This window comes from Saccoglossus kowalevskii, chromosome 20 (genome assembly GCF_978046115.1).
Source record: "Saccoglossus kowalevskii chromosome 20, keSacKowa6.1, whole genome shotgun sequence".
Classification (NCBI taxonomy): domain Eukaryota; kingdom Metazoa; phylum Hemichordata; class Enteropneusta; family Harrimaniidae; genus Saccoglossus; species Saccoglossus kowalevskii.
Genome location: NC_140660.1, coordinates 21018433 through 21034966, shown reverse-complemented (window position 1 = coordinate 21034966; position 16534 = coordinate 21018433). Strand labels below are relative to the sequence as shown.

General features: G+C 33.5%; 1 protein-coding gene across 1 annotated transcript in view; it reads right to left on the bottom strand.

The window, feature by feature from the left end:
- Positions 1-1185: 1185 nt before the first annotated feature.
- Positions 1186-16534, bottom strand: part of LOC100366584 (uncharacterized) — a 65553-nt gene continuing 50204 nt past the window's right edge. Inside the window, exons 11-18 of the mRNA XM_085494500.1 lie at positions 16274-16376; positions 14910-15041; positions 14531-14617; positions 11777-11875; positions 10737-10764; positions 5839-5869; positions 3786-3842; positions 1186-1926 (exon numbers count right to left, since the gene is read on the bottom strand). Of these exons, the coding sequence (XP_085350626.1) occupies positions 1646-1926; positions 3786-3842; positions 5839-5869; positions 10737-10764; positions 11777-11875; positions 14531-14617; positions 14910-15041; positions 16274-16376 (818 nt within the window). The 3' untranslated portion in view covers positions 1186-1645. The remainder of the gene's footprint in view (positions 1927-3785; positions 3843-5838; positions 5870-10736; positions 10765-11776; positions 11876-14530; positions 14618-14909; positions 15042-16273; positions 16377-16534) is intronic.

The window sequence follows — 16534 nt, the reverse complement described above, 5'->3', positions numbered from 1 at the left end:
TTCAAAGATATATTTTGCCAAGCTAGGTGTGCTTTCAAAGATATATTTTGCCAAGCTAAATGTGCTTTCAAAGATATATTTTGCCAAGCTAGGTGTGCTTTCAAAGATATATTTTGCCAAGCTAAATGTGCTTTCAAAGATATATTTTGCCAAGCTAAATGTGCTTTCAAAGATATATTTTGCCAAGCTAGGTGTGCTTTCAAAGATATATTTTGCCAAACTAAATGTACTTTCAAAGATATATTTTGCCAAGCTAAATGTGCTTTCAAAGATATATTTTGCCAAGCTAAATGTGCTTTCAAAGATATATTTTGCCAAGCTAAATGTGCTTTCAAAGATATATTTTGCCAAGCTAAATGTGCTTTCAAAGATATATTTTGCCAAGCTAAATGTGCTTTCAAAGATATATTTTGCCAAGCTAAGTATGCTTTCAAAGATATATTTTGCCAAGCTAAATGTGCTTTCAAAGATATATTTTGCCAAGCTAGGTATGCTTTTAAAGATATCTTTTTCATAGCTAGGTGTGCTTTCAAAGATATATTTTGCCAAGCTAGGTGTGCTTTCAAAGATATATTTTGCCAAGCTAAATGTACTTTCAAAGATATATTTTGCCAAGCTAAATGTGCTTTCAAAGATATATTTTGCCAAGCTAGGTATGCTTTTAAAGATATCTTTTTCATAGCTAGGTGTGCTTTCAAAGATATCTTTTGCCAATCTAGGTATGCTTTCAAAGATATATTTTTGCCAAGCTAGATGTGCTTTCAAAGATATATTTTGCTAAGCTAGGTGTGCTTTCAAAAATATTTTTCGCTAAGCACAGCAAATTAGGCAAGCTTTCAAATATATTTTCAGATAAGTTAGGTGTGCTTTCAAAGATATATCACAGCAAGATACATTTACATTTAATTTCACTATTTTCATGTTTTGAGCAAATTCACTATGTTTCAATTTCAAACATTTGTCAACAAATGGCGAGTTTTATTATTAATTTTACATGTTCAAGTAGATTTAATTTAGCAGATTTTACTTATCAGCGAGAATAACAAATAATAAATAACATTTACAATTGGTGTAGTTTCAAATATTTGTTCTGCCAAGCTGAGTGTGCATTTAAAGATATTTTCTGCCAAGCTGAGTGTGCTTTCAAAGATATTTTCTGCCAAGCTGAGTGTGCTTTCAAAGATATTTTCTGCCAAGCTGAGTGTGCTTTCAAAGATATTTTCTGCCAAGCTGAGTGTGCTTTCAAAGATATTTTCTGCCAAGCTGAGTGTGCTTTCAAAGATATTTTCTGCCAAGCTGAGTGTGCTTTCAAAGATATTTTCTGCCAAGCTGAGTGTGCTTTCAAAGATTTTTTCTGGCCAGCTGGGTGTGCTTTCATAGATATTTTCTGCCAAGCTGAGTGTGTTTTCAAAGATGTTTTCTGCCAAGCTGAGTGTGCTTTCAAAGATATTTTCTGCCAAGCTGAGTGTGCTTTCAAGAACACTTATTTTCTTATATATAATTATACTCAGTGAAGAAAAAAAAAGCATTTTTCATGCTCTCATATTTTTATATCTCCAATAAAGTTAACAAATAATTCTATTTAACTATACATCATTTAAATATTTTTCTACAAACTGAAAATAAAACTCAACTGATAAAAACATTAAATAACAGTCAGTGCTTGATGTTCATCATGATCAATTTTAAACCAATCATCATCAAGCACACACTTGTCACCTAGCAACAAGCCGCCATCTTCATGACCACTTTTTTCCTTTCTTTTCTTCTTTTTGGAAGATTTCCGGCTGAAATTGCTGAGTTCCATTTGTGTCTGCCCCAGGATTAAATCTTGGAAGTCATTTTCGTCTACTACCAACAGCTCGCGACGTTCTTCCTGACGAGGTCGTTTTCGTTTTTTCTGACGCAATGACTTGTTTATCGACCCTGGAGTTAAAATATAAAGGTTGTATTAGTTTATATGTAGCAAAGCTTAATAAACTGAAAACTGATACATTTGAGTGGACGATAAATGCAGTATCTGTAGAAAGTGTTAAGTGCTATAGTGTGTGCCATTGGTTATATGAAATAAACCTTAGATCCAGAAAGGACAGCGGAACAAGACATGTGGCTCTTGATAAGAACTCAACGGCCCTTTGCTTATAATGTCTATTTAACATGCAATGCATGACTGTGGTAATTCAATACCAATTATGAATAAAATTTAAATGTCAATAGTTCCAACAACCAATCAGATATGACCTTTCATATTGGTTTATTTATTAATTTTGTATTTGTTTCGCTGTTTGTGTATTACAAATATAAATACAGAGAATTATAAATTACCCAGAATGCCACATTTCTGTTAGAATCTTTACTTGATTGGGGCGTTCCATAGAAGCTCGCACGGAGCCCATAGAAATGCATGCTACAGTGGTGTGCTTCTTAGCAACATGGAACATTATGTGACGTAGCTCTGCCATGAGAATACACTATTTGTATAAATTGCGGCCCTAGTGACGTCAGAATAGCATATGGGTGAAAAGCAATGTTCAAATCGACAACTGTGTTTAGTTTTATTGTCGTTTGTCAACTAGAATATAGTTAAATCCTCTCAATGATTTTCATTGATAGATACTAGACAAGTCATCAAAACGATATCGTCTCTTTGAACAGTCGTCCTGTTACCAATTTACAAAAAAATATTTTGTTACTAGAGGGCGCAATTTATAGAAATGGTGTATATTGGAGCCATAATTATTTATTAACATAACAGGGCATTTATGTCAGCACATGTGCATCTAATGAATAAATATGGTGTACTGTTATTTTTGCAGCCTAAAACTAGTCCTGTTTTGAAGTCACTGGGCCTTGCTTTTTGGAAATGGCTGGGGAGTAACAAATAGCTCCCCAAAAACCTGAGGTGAATTATGGGAGTGATTTCAGTATTCAGATATACCAATACTTTTATATGTGTTTAATTAAAATTTGTTTCTTATTATCAAAGCTACACTCGTAAATAACTTGAAAGCGATCGTAAAATGTGCGACAAAAGTGACTAAATTGCTACAAAATTTTATGATTTTCACAGTAAGAGAAATTATGCAAATGGCCGCCGGGAGAGAGCCACAAGATTAGATTTGCCCTTTAACCTTTTCACTGTCAGACTTTCCCGCCCAAATCTGTGTGCACTTTTTTCTTATAATTCAATATTTCTGGAAATGAATCCTAATTTTGGAGCCAACAGATAAAATTTGAGTCAATTCTCAATTTTTACTCAAAACTTCGGAAGGAAAGTGCAGACTATAAATATGACAATTTTGTGAATTTGTGATGAAAGGAAGAAACTGGTGGTGTAAAGGTTAAGTGTGTTCCATTCTCTCCCATCATTTTGTTCACTGTACACCTATGTAACCATGGTAATTTGAACAGTGTACAAAATCACGAGGAGAATGAAACACTATTTGAAAGGTCAAATCTCGCTTTCAGTGAGATCTTGGCGGCCATTTATTTCATGCACACAACTGAAAGAAAAAACTAATGATTAGTATAATCATACGGTATTGTTATCACCGCCAGAACGGTTTATTTCAATAATTGAAGAGCATTCAAGCAAGGATGAAACTGACGAGTCAAATGATGTGAGAAAGTGAGTCATGTAACGTGCAAGATAAAACAAGGAAAGTAAGAGAGTGTAAGAAAACGGCACACATGTATGTAAGCGGGAGAAAATATACAACTACCAACAGGTTCGTCTCTATAAACCGTACCCCCGTGTTGCATAGGGCATGCCGAAATGGACTTACGTGATATTCTGCTATGCATTATGGGTAAATCTAAACCACCTTTCCTGTTTTCACGAGCTGTTGCAAGAAGTGGAGAAACAAGTTGGGAAATCAGTGTGAAAAAAAAGTAAGCAGATTACAAGAAATAAAATGACAAAAACAAAATGAAACATTGATAACAAAATAAAACGTGGACAACAAATAAAACACAAACCAATTTATGTTTAGTTACTACTGGTGCTGTCGGCAGAACTGATTACGGTGTTGTTTATAGAGAGTACAAGTCCACAGGTTTTGCATGACACTGATTAACAACGATCACAACAAAAACGATGACATATGTTTACCCTAAACATTTAAAGAAAAATATGTGTATGCAACAAAAAGGTTTTCTTGTGTTTAACCACACATGAAATTGACTGACATTTGCATGCACACACACTCACATTAGATTACAAGTATCGGTTTCGTCAGAACGGGGACTAATAACAAAATATACGAGTTGTCCATACCATGTTTGACTATGACCAGGCTTGACTGAGAAGCATACTGAAATGTGTTTTTGAGACAAAAATGGCCACTAGTCTGTCAAAACTTATAATAGAAATGAATGTTTTATACCAACTTAAAATTCAACTTTTATACCCCCCTCAAGGACGTATGACCAACCAACTTTTCATATCTCGAAAAGAAAATCAGAACCTATCATATGTGATGTCTGTACAGTATTTGAATCAAATTGGCAAAGCCATGGCTGGGAAACGGCTGACTTGTTCAGACGTTGATTTTTGGTGTTTTTTGGGACAAAAATGGCTAACAACCAGTCAATGCTCAATGAAACAAATCAAAATGTACAGGAAGACTATTATGACTATGGTAGTCTTTGTAACAAATTTGAACAAAATCAATTGTTCAAGATGTTGAAGAAAAGCATGCACAGAGATCTGGTTGAGTGAGAAAAAGCATATGTTGTGGCATATGATGTCATGGCATATGGTGTCATGGCATATGGTGTCATGGCATATGGTGTCATCGCATATGGTGTCATGGCATATGGTGTCATCGCATATGGTGTCATCGCATATGGTGTCATGGCATATGATGTCATCGCATATGATGTCATGGCATATGATGTCATGGCATATGATGTCATGGCATATGGTGTCATTGCATATGGTGTCATTGCATATGATGTCATCACATATTCCCTTAACCTATGTTTAACCATTGTATTTTGGACAATGGACATGATAATAAGACAGAATAGAACAATATCTCCCTCTCTTAGAATCTCAGTGGATATATGCATGTAATGTAACTATTCACAAAATCTTCTGTGACCAAAGCATTGTAGTTTACAGAACTAAAAACATGAATACTGAAATATTAGTAAATCTAAACTACGATTGCATTGTAAGTTGATAGCACCAAATTTCTAGGTTTTAGTTGAGGCATGGATGATTATTCATTTCAAGGTAAAAAAAAACACATAAAAGCTAGAAAATGATTGGTAGACAAATTCAGCAGGCATGCAAGCTGTTTGCCAATTGGTTTTTGAACAGTTACATGGTAGCCAATCAGGAACAGTATTGCAAGTTACTTCCAACCTGTCAAGCAAAGTGTCCTCTGATTGGTTTGTCAGTTAGGTATTAGAGTTTAGCAGCCAATCAAAGAGACTGTTGTAAAGGGAACAACCATTGTTATATACTGTAGAATACTTTATTTTAGCTGGAATTTATTTTCGCTGAAAAGACTTTTTGAATGTTTTGTATGGAATTTATTTTCACTGATTTTTGATGAGTTGAATGTAAAATATAGGAAAAAAGGTATATTCGCTAGATTTTAGTTTCACTGAATCATTCCTTCAGCGAAAATTAATTCCAAGCGAAAATAAAGTATTCTACAGTACATTTCTTCTCCAACCAAGATACAAAGCCAAAATTCTGGCTTTCCCAAACAAGTTAAATGTGTAAAAAACCTTATAAAAGTGAGAGCTGTTTAGTAGAACATTAAAAAGCAATTAAAAGATAAGAAAAAATACCAGCAGGCAGAGAAAGGAAGCCACTGTACTAACCAGATGACTTTAGACTGCGACTGGGAAGTAGCTGAGAAGAGGGAGGTCCCCAAGAAGATAGTAGAGAGAAAAGCAACAGAGAGAAAGATAGAAATAAAAATATTACAGATTCAAAGGTTTATTAAAGCTATATAATTGTGAATCATGGATTTGGAGTTTGTTTATACAGTTTTTAGTATATGCTTAAATCCAGTGAATTTTAATATATATGAAGGCAGAGAATCTGAATAATCGCTTTAATTCAGTAATAGGTGATTTTCCGTACAATTGCGAGATCTCGCGAGATGCATGAAAGACGCGCGTCGAACGTCTGCCGCAAAAATCGAACGATTTGATTTTGAACTCGAATTTCTTTATTTCGTAGCTCACACCGACCGGCCGATCTTCGACAGAGGAATATTGCTTCCGAATACCCTTACTTAATTGAAATTGTCTATCATCAAATCTGGACAGCACATTGTTAAGCATGGAAATGTCCCCGAAATACTTTGTTGAATCCCACGCGATGTTTGACGCCACTATGACGCTATGACCTTTGTTTGTCCTGTTTTTACGTTCGATTTCACGCATAACGCGTGTTTCTCGCAGTGAACGGAAAATGGTCTATAAAAGGGCAGAAGCAATATGAAACAACAAACAAACATATGAACTTTAGAGAGATCAGATTTATGGGTGTATGCTAATATATGCAGATAATAAGGGGGTTCAAATTATTCATCATTCTTTTTGGATTTTCATTCAAACATGACCACTATGAACTAAACCCTATATTCTACCAATCAGAGATGATCTTAACGAGAAACCAGAATCTTGTAACATCTATTTTGATTGGTTATACGATTTAGTTCACACATGGCTCAACAATAAAAATTACCAATGACCACAATTTCTGTTGGGATGGCTATGCTAAAATCTTACATCTAAATAATCCACCCCCAAATTTTAACGAATAAATAAGCCCTCCCTAGAAAAGATGGTCTATTCCTTAAGATAACACCAACAGCATAGCTAAAAAGAAGAATATAGAAATGAAATTCCAATCTGAAACAAAATTAGCTTTAATAAGTTTCATATAATGTCAAGCATTTTTAGGTAGCATGCTATTTTAGCTGATTCAGCTAATCTGCAATTCTATTTTGAGATGTAGCTAATATCTGTGCTATTTTGAGATGTAGCTAATCTGTGCTGTTTTGAGATGTAGCTAATCTGTGCTATTTTCAGATGTAGCTAATCTGTGCTGTGTTGAGATGTAGCTAATCTGTGCTATTTACAGATGTAGCTAATCTGTGCTATTTTCAGATGTAGCTAATCTGTGCTATTTTCAGATGTAGCTAATTTGTGCTGTGTTGAGATGTAGCTAATCTGTGCAATTTTCAGATGTAGCTAATCTGTGCTGTGTTGAGATGTAGCTAATCTGTGCTATTTTCAGATGTAGCTAATCTGTGCTATTTTCAGATGTAGCTAATCTGTGCTATTTTCAGATGTAGCTAATTTGTGCTGTGTTGAGATGTAGCTAATCTGTGCTGTGTTGAGATGTAGCTAATCTGTGCTATTTTCAGATGTAGCTAATCTGTGCTGTGTTGAGATGTAGCTAATCTGTGCTATTTACAGATGTAGCTAATCTGTGCTATTTTGAAATGTAGCTAATCTGTGCTGTGTTGAGATGTAGCTAATCTGTGCTATTTTCAGATGTAGCTAATCTGTGCTATTTTGAAATGTAGCTAATCTGTGCTATTTTGAGATGTAGCTAATCTGTGCTATTTTAAGATGTAGCTAATTTGTGCTATTTTGAGATGTAGCTAATCTATTTCTATTTTGAGATGTAGCTAATCTATTTCTATTTTCAGATGTAGCTAATCTGTGCTGTGTTGAGATGTAGCTAATCTGTGCTATTTTGAGATGTAGCTAATCTGTGCTATTTTAAGATGTAGCTAATTTGTGCTATTTTGAGATGTAGCTAATTTAGCAAATATGCTCTATTTTGAGATGTGACGAAGCTGAGATAGCTTATTTATGCTATTTATTTACGCTTATTTTATGCTTATTTGTTTTATTTTGAGATGTAGCTAATTTAGCTACAAGTCAACTTGCACAAGATAAAATGCACTATATTATTTCAAAGTAAAGTAAAACCTGTCTAAACTGAACTTTTTTTTTAATTCTTTCTTCACAGATATGATTGATGTAATATTTTGTTGACTAATCTCGGTAAATCTGGTAGGTGTTCAGTTTAGACAGGTATCAATGCACGTCACAGCAAAATACACCACTACAAAGTACTTAATTTTCACTTGGAATTTATATTTGCTGAAGTGATGAAATAGTGAAAATTCCATTTTTCCTATATTTTTCATTCAACCCAAAATCAGCCAAAATCAGTCTTTTCAGCAAAAATTAATTCCAGCGAAAATAACATATTTTATAGTTTAGGTTAGGTTGGTCATTAAAGTTTTAGGACTGTGGTTGAGTTTGGATTGGACATAGGAGTACAGCACATTATTAAGCATGGAAATATCCATGAAAAGACCTGTTCTATGACCTGTTTTTATTTTCGATTTCAAACATAAAACAGGATCCCTCAGTGACTGTAAAATTGTTTATTGCACGTATAGGGTTAGAACATACTGATATAATTTACAAAACTGTGCATGATTGGCTACACAACACTAACACTCAAGCCAATCAGAGATCAGCTAGTTTGTTGACAGGTTCTCTCAACGAATCAAATCATGTCTTACATGACAACAATGCCATATTTGGGCTCACTCACTTCAGGATTAACAAGCAGCCTCTCGGCTGAGATAGCTCCGCTGTTAGCAGTGCACATTTCAATTAAAGAACAGAAGATATCATTAGAAAATGAACAATATGCATAGTATCAATGCAATGGGACGTGCTGTTTTCAACAAGAATTCAAAAATATCATTTTTCACCATAAATGATTGTGGTTTTTAACAAGAAGTCAAAAAAATATCACTTTTTACCAAAAATGACAAAAATATTCATCAAAATTAGTGAATTGAAGATATCATCATGAAATGAACAAATTTGAGAGTGGTCTACATGTAGTACCTATATATGTAATATCAAAGCAATTGGACTTGTGGTTTTAACAAGAAGTCAAAAATATCACTTTTTACTAAAAATGACAAAAATATTCACCAAAATTAGAGAATTGAAGATATTATTACAAAAAGAACAAATTTGAGAGTGGTCCACATGTAGTACCTATATATGTAATATCAAAGTAATTGGATTTGCGGTTTTTATCAAGAAGTCGAAAATATCACTTTTTACCAAAAATGACAAAAATATTCACCAAAATTAGAGAATTGAAGATATGATCATGGAATGAACAAATCTGAGAGAAGTCTACCCAAGGTACATATACACCAAGTATCAAAGCATTCAGGCTTGTAGTTTTCAAGAAGAAGTCGAAAAAGTAAAACATTGACACGAACGACGGACGACAGACGACGGACAATCACTCATATGATAAGCTCTGCTCGACAAAGTCGACAGCGGAGCTAATAATATATTACATACTGGGAAATAGGATACAATAGAATCATAAAAATTTCCGGATTTGTATGTAGCGTAATTTCGCGGTGTTTTATGTACAGAGTATCGAATGACAAACGACCTATATATGGTTCTGAGGTCATGATGTGTGAACCAAGTTATGTCAAAATCCTGTATAGGGTGTCTGTCATTCTATAACCAGCTTTTAACTTCAATGTATCATAAGACACTTTTAGCAAAAGTATGTTTGTTTCACCATTAATCTTGCCACAGATACTATTATTTTTAGTGATACAGTGGATTATGATAGGTATTTTGTCATATAATGAATGCAACATTCACTGCAAATCAAACAACAGATTAAAGGGTGGTTGTCGTCGCGCAGTGTGTGTTCGAATTTCATGTAAATAAACAATGTATTTTACATGCGTTGTATACGTCGCTATGAATCCCATATCGAACACGACGCGGCACGACGACTGCCGCCCTTTAAGTTAGAGCAAATTTTATGCGTTTCAACGATCATTCCAAATGACAAGGTTCACAGTGCAATTTATATGTTAATTATAGCTTCAGCATCTGATTGGTTGAGACGACCCAGCAATATTACAATATTAGAGCGCTTTCAGACAATTCATAATCAAAACTCGTTAATGATAACAACAACCCACCCTGATTGGGCAACATGAAATGCTCACAAGTTTTAATTTTCTAAATTTTGCTTTTTGTGAAAATCACACAATTACTTAATGATTATATAGCAATAGACAAAAGGCGTATTATGAGATGTTTATTTATGAAAACCAGTTAGTTGAGTAATTATGTTAAGTGTTGTAATCTTATCTACTTATATACTTAAAAGTTGTACGTGCATAGTCTAACTACAGACTGAACATTCTGAGATAAATAGAACTGTGTGCAGGAAGTACTTGTGAATTTGTGTAGTTGTCATAAGTTTTTGTTTAGATTTCATCAGTTTATGTGTAGACATCATCAGTTTATGTGTAAATGTCATCAGTTTATATGTAGACGTCATCAGTTTATGTGTAGATGTCATCAGTTTATGTGTAGATGTCATCAGTTTATATGTAGTTGTCAGCAGTTTGTGTGTAGTTATCACAATGTAGACGTCATCAGTTTATGTGAAGTTGTTATCAGTTTATGTGTAGTTGTCATCACACTACGTGTATGTATGTGCATTTTAAACAAAAGCGACAGTCAGCAAAAAAGCTGAAAAAATTGTTAGGTGCATTGAGTCATCAAAAGATTTATGCTTTTCATTTTGACAAAATAAAAAGAACAAACTTATGAGTTGTGCAGAAAGCAGAAAACACAAACTATTAACTACAGTCAAGCAAAAATGATAACATTGATACCTTTTTCTTGTTTTTCTTATCGTCAAACCTTTGTGAAGAAAAAACAAAACAAAACAAAAACAAACAAACAACAGATGAGACATTGAATACAAATTTGAAAACACAGCAAAACAATGTTTTGTTCAATGTAAAGATGATATGTGGCAAGCATGTACTGTAAAGATATTAATTATTCATCTAGTTTTAATTTTACTATTTTAATTTACTACTAAAATAAATCTACATGAACATGTAAAATAATAACAGAATACAATGTTTTTCTGCTAGATTTACGAACTTAAAACCCAGTGAAAATGCTAAAAATATCAAAATAGTGAAATTAAAACCCAGTGAATATGCTCAAAATATCAAAATAGTGAAATTAAAACCGAGTGAAAATAAAGGTTTTTGCAGATAAGTGTTCACACAAGGGAGTAGCGTTGCCATAGTAATTCTTTCAAATGCGTCACTGAGCATTATGTCATGAGATTAATTATTCATGAGGGCGTTAGATTGGGCCAAACAAATTAGTAAACAAAAACAACAGCAATAGATGAATTCATTTCTTAATAGCTTTGCTCAGTTAATAGACTTTCTTTGGCTCAATTTGTGAGGACGTTCATGGTTTTGATGACTAGTTGCTTTATTTCAAAAACAAAGTACTGATACTTTAGTGAATTTTTAGTATCCCAGGTGGACTACTAATTTTGAAAAATGGTGGCCGCGGACAAGATTTGGTAGTCTGTGCTCAGGAATGCCATAAATATATCTGTCAACATTTTGCACATTTTTTGTATTTTTCAAAACATTTGGTGCACCTAATTTTTCATTGGCTGCAAGTCTTTATCAAAATTTATAAAAAAATATGGGAAAAATTAAACAGGTTTAATTTTGCAAAAGCTGACAAGTTTGCTTGGCATTCATAGGTGAACATAATATCTACAATGTTTGTAAACAGTGATTTACACAATTTAAAAAAAATAGCATGAAATGGTGAGCAACAGACTTTAAATTCAATCGATTAAAGGCATGACTTTTGGTGAAAAAAAACAATAACTCACTTTTTGACTTCATCTGGAATATACACATATTCAGTTGGAATCATCTGTTTCAACTCTGCAAGACTCATTACAACACGTAGCTTACGAAAAAACTTGGAACTGTAAAATAAAAAAAAAATCTACTGTAATAACTGACAAAAACGTTTTCACCCCCCCCCCATTTTCATATTCATATATTTTCAAACCTGCAAATAATTTCAGACTCTGTTTTGAAATATTGAAATGAATAAAATGAATCTAGAGGTTGCGACTCTCTCTCAAAGAAAACTTCCTTTGTATATTTTCAAAATAATTTAAACAAATGGAACAAGAACGTGGTCATGGACTGGGAGTTGTCATTTTTGATGATTCGCGGTTTTTTCCATTTCTAGCAATCCAATTTTATAAACAAATGCTTTTGCACGTAGTCTGTTGCTATAAGTGAAATAAAACTGCATTAAAAGTAAAATAACCCAATAGAAGCATTCTCCAAACATCGACCAAGTACACAAAATCAGTTACACGGCAGATTGATTTAAACAATCAGCTTCTCGCATGCTAAGATAAAATACTGGCATTGTTAATGGCTGCTGTTACAGTCAAACCTGTTTATAGCGACCACCAAAGTGACTTCATTTAAATGTTTTTTTAAAGACAGGTGGTCTTTTTTCTGGATCACCAACTTATTTAACATAGTTTTTGTTCAGAGAATAATGAGATGTTACTATAGCAATAAAAATATTTGGAATTTATATAATAATTTATATATTAGAATTGATCAGAATTGAATTAAAGAAAAATAAAGTTTAACATGAAAATACTGAAATTAACAATTTTCTATAAAGAAAAGCGAATAAAGGCGAAAAATATTGTTGAAAGGGTGGTCACTATGGACGAGTGGTCTTTATACACAGGTTGCTCATACATTATGCCTTGAGACTGCCTAAAAGTGGTCACTATAGACAGGCAGTCTTTATATAGAAGTGGTCATGGGTTAATTTATTCATGGACATATCCTGTCTGGTGAACCTTACAACATTGTCTCTGTAAATCACAAACAAGCAGCCTATCGGCTGAGATAGCTCCGCTGTTAGCAATGCACATTTCAATTAAAGAAGTGAAGACATCATTAGAAAATGAACAATATGAATAGTATCAAAGCAATCGGACTTACAGTTTTTAACAAGAAGTCGAAAATATCACTTTTTACCAAAAATTACAAAAATATTCACCAAAATAAATTAATTAGAGAATTGAAGATATCATCACAAAACGAACAAATCTGAGAGAGGTCCACATGTAGTACCTATATATGTAATATCAAAGCAATCGGACTTATAGTTTTCAACAAGAAGTCGAAAATATCACTTTTTACCAAAAATGACAAAAATATTCACCAAAATTAGAGAATTGAAGATATCATCACAAAATGAACAAATCTGGGAGAGGTCCACATGTAGTACCTATATATGTAATATCAAAGCAATCGAACTTGCGGTTTTTAACAAGAAGTCAAAAATATCGCTTTTTACCAAAAATGACAAAAATATTCACCAAAATTAGAGAATTGAAGATATCATCACGAAATAAACAAATCTGAGAGAGGTCCACATGTAGTACCTATATATGTAGTATCAAAGCAATTGGACTTGCGGTTTTTAACAAGAAGTCGAAAATATCACTTTTCACCAAAAAATGACAAAAATATTCACCAAAATTAGAGAATTAAAGATATCATTACAAAATGAACAAATCTGAGAGAGGTCCACATGTAGTACCTATATATGTAATATCAAAGCATTTGCACTTGCGGTTTTAACAAGAAGTCGAAAATATCAGTTTTTACCAAAAATGACAAAAATATTCACCAAAATTAGAGAATTAAAGATATCATTACAAAATGAACAAATCTGAGAGAGGTCCACATGTAGTACCTATATATGTAATATCAAAGCAATTGCACTTGCGGTTTTTAACAAGAAGTCGAAAATATCAGTTTTTACCAAAAATGACAAAAATATTCACCAAAATTAGAGAATTAAAGATATCATTACAAAATGAACAAATCTGAGAGAGGTCCACATGTAGTACCTATATATATAATATCAAAGCAATTGCACTTGCGGTTTTTAACAAGAAGTCGAAAATATCAGTTTTTACCAAAAATGACAAAAATATTCACCAAAATTAGAGAATTGAAGATATCATCACGAAATGAACAAATCTGAGAGAGGTCCACATGTAGTACCTATATATGTAGTATCAAAGCAATTGGACTTGCGGTTTTTAACAAGAAGTCGAAAATATCAGTTTTTACCAAAAATGACAAAAATATTCACCAAAATTAAAGAATTAAAGATATCATTACAAAATTAACAAATCTGAGAGAGGTCCACATGTAGTACCTATAGATGTAATATCAAAGCAATTGCACCTGCGGTTTTTAACAAGAACTCGAAAATATAGTTTTTACCAAAAATGACAAAAATATTCACCAAAATTAGAGAATTAAAGATATCAACATGAAATGAACAAACCTAAGACAGGTCTACCCAAGGTACATATACACCAAGTATCAAAGCATTTAGGCTTGTAGTTTTCAAGAAGAAGTCGAAAAAGTAAAACATTGACACGGACGACGACGACGGACGACGACGACGACGACGGACAATCACTCATATGATAAGCTCCGCTCGACAAAGTCGACAGCGGAGCTAAAAAAGCTGATCAATGTGTGACACTTTTTGCATGTGCACACATGATGCCAGTTCTTACCTGACGAATGGTCTAGAAAATCTAACTAACGTCCTTAACCAGAAATTAGGATGAACAAGTAACAATGCCTTTAGGTTCTTTCGCAATCTGAAAATAAACAAAAGAAAGTTATACACGTAATCTGCTCCTCATCCCATCACCCAATTTGCGACCCTTATCTTTATCCACCCTTGATATGACGTCAATTACCTCATGAAGTGTTTGAATTCATTGCATTATTTCAATGAAATCTTCATTCCATGTTACCCAAGCTGCATACCCTTATAATTATCCACCCTTGATACTATGAATAATGTGAATTCAGTGCATGTAAATAACATTTTTACATAGGACATCCAAAATGTACACCCATGAAAGATACAATAATGTAATATTTTACCTTCTGTCAATCATTTTATAGCATTTTTTCAACCATCCAAGATTTGGTGCTTGATCACTGGTGCATCCACCGTGGAAGTACACAATCATGTAGTCCTGCGCCACCAAGAGATCCAGCGTACTGATAACATACCTACCAATTTAAACAAAGCATTATCCACCAATCAAAGCGCAACAAAATGCATATAATTTACATATATTGGAATAATTTTGCATATATTAGCATATTAATACTTATGACAAACTTTCTGATTTTCCATGGCAAATAAAGCAAGGCTGACATCAGTCACTGTACTTGACAAAAGTGACTATAATGCTACTAATCTTTGAACGCTAAAGTCATTTTTATATCGTCTTTCATAATCTGCCTAATTTTGATGAAGATCATGTAACCAATGAGAATTCTATTTGGAGGGGGAGAAACAAGTCACATGACTCTCACTCTCAACACGATCTCAGGAGCCATTTAAGTTTGTTAACCTTTTCACCACCAGTTCCCTCATTCATCACAAATTCACAAAATAGTTCTGTTTATAGTCTGCACTTTCTTTCAGAAGATTATTGGGACAAAAATAGCCAAATATTTTGAGTGAGAACTGAAAATTGACATAAATTTTGACTGTTGCCTCCAAAATAAAGATTCATTTATATAAATATTGAATATGTATAGGAATAGAGTGCACACAAATTTGGGCGAGAAAGTCTGGTAATGAAAAGGCAGGGATGAGAATGAGAATTTTAATTTTCAGCTGAATGTAAAGTAGCCAGGGTCCAGGCTGACATCGTTAACGACTTCCGAGTCTACGTCCAAGCCATTGGTTCCGCTGGGCGACAGGGCAGCTCACTCAGAGTAAACCCAGCCAATCATGTTAATCGTTACATATTACTTCGAATACTTGGAAACCACTTCGGATTATACGATTGCACTGAAAAGAGACGCGAACATGTCGCATTGGATACATTGCGAGTTGTCTCATTTCGACCATACACTGATACAGACTTCTTGCAGCCAACAACAATGATCCCGACAGCATGTTTACTTCCAGTGAATAAACAAGATTTGTATTCTTACCCCCCCCTAATTTTCTCCTCGGATTTAGATGTTTCAGAAATCCGCGGAAAATTCTCATCCATGAAAATCAAAAAATGTTGTAGTCACTAAAATTTTGTCTGTTGGCTCCGAAATTAGGGTTCATTACCAGAAATATTGAGGAATTATAAGAAATAGGTGCAGACAAAATTGAGCGAGAAAGTCTGGTGGTGAAAAGGTTAACAAACTAAAAAAAAAAATGATAATTTTGATAAGATCGTTTATGAAGTTTATGGTTAATTATTTTTTTCAATGAGAATGATTCCAATACTTACAAAAATAAATTATCCATGACATAATTATAGTCCTTTCTACCTCTGTCCGGTAAATAACAAGCAGCAAACACTATAATAGCATTCAAACCATCGCCATAGTAACCTTGAAGTAAAGAAATAAGTAGTAGGTGACATTTGTAGACAGACATCTGTGATTCATATGAAATAGTGTCCAAATATAATTTTCAATGTCAGTGCCAATAACCAATCTGATTAAAATCTGATGTAGTGTACGGGCTTTAATTATTTTGGCTATAAACT